The 3,488-nt window shown below is 36.9% G+C and overlaps 1 protein-coding gene across 6 annotated transcripts in view; it reads left to right on the plus strand.

Annotated features, from left to right (window-relative positions):
- Positions 1–3,488, plus strand: part of APAF1 (apoptotic peptidase activating factor 1) — a 95,152-nt gene that overhangs the window by 15,793 nt on the left and 75,871 nt on the right. For all 6 annotated transcript variants that reach the window (XM_011934545.1, XM_011934556.1, XM_011934564.1 and 3 more), the window contains exons 6-7: positions 1,096–1,208; positions 1,315–1,446. In XM_011934545.1, the coding sequence (XP_011789935.1) occupies positions 1,096–1,208; positions 1,315–1,446 (245 nt within the window). The remainder of the gene's footprint in view (positions 1–1,095; positions 1,209–1,314; positions 1,447–3,488) is intronic.

Below are 3,488 nucleotides of genomic sequence, written 5' to 3' on the forward strand. Positions count from 1 at the left end.
CGCCCGGCCCATTTTTTGTATTTTTAGTAGAGATGGGGTTTCACCGTGTTAGCCAGGATGGTCTCGATCTCCTGACCTCGTGATCCGCCCACCTTGGCCTCCCAGAGTGCTGGGATTGCAGGCGTGAGCCACCACGCCTAGCCCCTCGTTCTCTTGATACTGATTTATATAGAGGAAATAGGATTGAGATCACTAACCCTTCCCTCTTTAATTGCTCGGTAACTTTACCCTAGTTCTGCTTTCCCTTTTTTGCAAAAATAAAAGTGACTTCTGTTGAGTAAAATAATGTAGCCACTTTCAGATGTGTCAGACTAGCTTATAAAGCCAGGCATATTTTTTTAATCTCTCAGTCTCATTTGGTTTATGCTTGTGTAATTTTTCAACCTATATATGTGCCTAGAGTATTTTTTTGTAATGTACAGCCACAGTGTGTCATTTAGACAGAAATGCTAGTGTATAATTATGCTATCAGGTTTTAGTTATATTTTTTCCCCTCATCTGTTCTAGTGAGTTTAGAAAAGTTTTTGGAGAGGCCAATTGGGAGTTGACATAAAGGTTCTTAGTTACTATGAATAAACACATTGTTTAAAAAAAAACACTTGTGTGAAAGGTAATATTCTTTTAGCTTGCAACCTTTGAAATTGCTAGTTTTATAGGTGAAAAATGGTTACATATCATCATTATTGTATGATGCATTCTAATGCTAACCTGAGCTCAGTTCTAGTTTGGTTTTGGTGCTTAAAGACTAAGTTGGAAAATCCCGTTACTTGGATAGTAATGGTCTCTTTTTTTTTTTTTTTAAGGCACTCAGTAAGTGGTGGCTGAACCTTTTATGGTAGGATCTGTAATTTTAATATGTTCTGATTTAGGGTTTGAGGAGAAGGAAGTCTCTAATTTTTTTTTTTTCCTTATTTGAATCAGCATATTGAGAAAAGAATATAGCAAAGAGGAAGAATCATTTTCCTAGACCTAGCTATCTATTTGTTTAAAAAAATTTTTAATTTGGTAGATTTTAAAAGACACTGGTGGGATTATCTTTTTAAAAGGAAGCTTAAAGTAAGTGTCATTAGTGATTAATTTTTTTTTTTAAATTAGGTCTCTGTTGATCTTGGATGATGTTTGGGACTCTTGGGTGTTGAAAGCTTTTGACAATCAGTGTCAGATTCTTCTTACAACCAGAGACAAGAGTGTTACAGATTCAGTAATGGGTAAGGATTATTCATTAACTTTTTAGTACCTTTATATTTAATTCAATTACATGTAAATATGTGGCATACCAAATTACTTACTTTGTCTTGTGATTTTTGTTTGCAGGTCCTAAATATGTAGTCCCTGTGGAGAGTTCCTTAGGAAAAGAAAAAGGACTTGAAATTTTATCCCTTTTTGTTAATATGAAGAAAGCAGATTTGCCAGAACAAGCTCATAGTATTATAAAAGAATGTAAAGGTATGGTTATTTATTTTGTTTATGAGGAGGTTATAGGGAGTTATATAATTTCCCTTTTGTAAATCAAGCTAATGAATATGATAACTTAGCACATGAACATCCAAAAACTTTTCTGGGAGATTTAGTATTTTAGGTTCTTCTCTGATATCTTAAATGGATACATGATATTATGGTATTTATTTATTCATTAAAATAATACTTACCATCTACCCACAGTGTGTTAGAGACCACATTAGCGAGAGGAGTGAGACACAGATGTGACCTCTGCTGTCAGAGTTAAAAATATAGTGAGAATCAGATTTAAAACTTGTTTTTGCTTGGGATTTTATAAAAATAGTATTCTAATTTGGTAAGTAAAAACTGGTGTCTTAATTTGCATTTTTTGTTAGTGAAGTTAAACTTTTTACTTGTTTATTGAATATGTTTTAAGAAATTATCCTTGACTCACTTTTCTTTTTTGATATAAGCATTTTTAACTTATTTCTAAATACTCTAAAAATTGAAACTATCAGCTCTTTGTCATATTTTTACAAGTATTATTTCCCAGTAAAACAATTTTTTAATGTAAAATTTATATATAGGATCTCACTATGTTGCCCAGGCTGGTCTTGAACTACTTGCCTCAAATGATCCTCCTACCTTAGCCTCCCAAAGCGCTGGGACTACAGGCATGAGTCACCATGTCCAGCCTGTTTCCCAGTTTTTTGTGTACTTTTTATTTGTTGTATTCTTTTGACATATAGAAGCTTAAAATTTTATACAGTCAAATCTATCAACTCTTAAAATTATTTCTTTCATTGTTGCTATGCTTGCAAATACCTTCTTTTTCTTCTTTTTCTTTTTTTTTCTCTTTTGAGACGGAGTCTCACTCTGTCGTCCAGGCTGGAGTGCAGTGGCGTGATCTTGGCTCACTGCAACTTCTGCCTCCCAGGTTCAAGCAGTTCTTCTGCCTCAGCCTCTCGAGTATCTAGAACTACAGGCATGTGCCACCATGCCTGGCTAATTTTTGTATTTTCAGTAGAGATGAGGTTTTGCCATGTTGGTCAGGCTGGTCTCGAACTCCTGACCTCAGGTGATTGCCCACCTTGGCCTCCCAAAGTGCTGGGATTATAGGCATGAGCTACCATACCTGGCCACCTTATTTTTCATTCTGCCATCAAATAGAAACACAGTTTTGTTTGTTTATTTATTTATTTTTTGAGACCGAGTCTCACTCTGTCACCCAGACTTCAGTGCAGTGGCGTGATCTCTGCTCACTGCAACCTCTGCTGCCCAGGTTCAAGTGATTCTCCTGCCTCAGCCCCTTAGTACCTGGGATTACAGGCGTGTGCCACTGCACCCAGCTAATTTTTGTAGTTTTAGTAGAGATGGGGTTTCACCATTGTGGCCAGGGTAGTCTTGAACTTCTGACCTCGTGATCCACCTGCCTCGGCCACCCAAAGTGGTGGGATTACAGGCCTGAGCCACCACACCTGGCCAGTTTTGTTTATTTTTAAAGAAATCTTACACTTAGGAAAAATGTTTGATTTGTAGTTATTACAAAGGGTGATGCATGTCCATTTTGAAAATGTGTGAAACTATAAAGAAAAAATAAAAATTATCCATAATCTGGTAATTATTAGCATCATGAGAGTATTGCCTCCAGTCTTTTAGAACAAAGATTTTAAAAATTCAGATTATGTATACATAGTTTTGGATCTTGCCCTTAGTTTTGAAGAGCCAGGGTCTTGCTCTGTCACCCAGGCTGGAGTGCAGTGACAAGATCATAGCTCACTGCAGGCTTGAATGTTTCATCTTAAGCAATCCTCCTGCCCCAGCCTCCTGAATAACTGGGACTACAGATACTCACCACCTACCTGGGTAATTTTTAAATTTTTTTGTAGGGACAGGGTCTCACTATGTTGCCCAGGCAGGTCTCAAACTTCTGCCCTCAAGCAATCCTCCCACCTCAATCTCCCAAAGTGCTAAGACTACAGACGCATGTCACCACACCCAGCTGGACCTTACTCTTTTTCTTTTTTTTTCTTTTGAGATGGAGTCTC

This window comes from Colobus angolensis, unplaced genomic scaffold, assembly GCF_000951035.1.
Source record: "Colobus angolensis palliatus isolate OR3802 unplaced genomic scaffold, Cang.pa_1.0 Scaffold10, whole genome shotgun sequence".
Classification (NCBI taxonomy): domain Eukaryota; kingdom Metazoa; phylum Chordata; class Mammalia; order Primates; family Cercopithecidae; genus Colobus; species Colobus angolensis.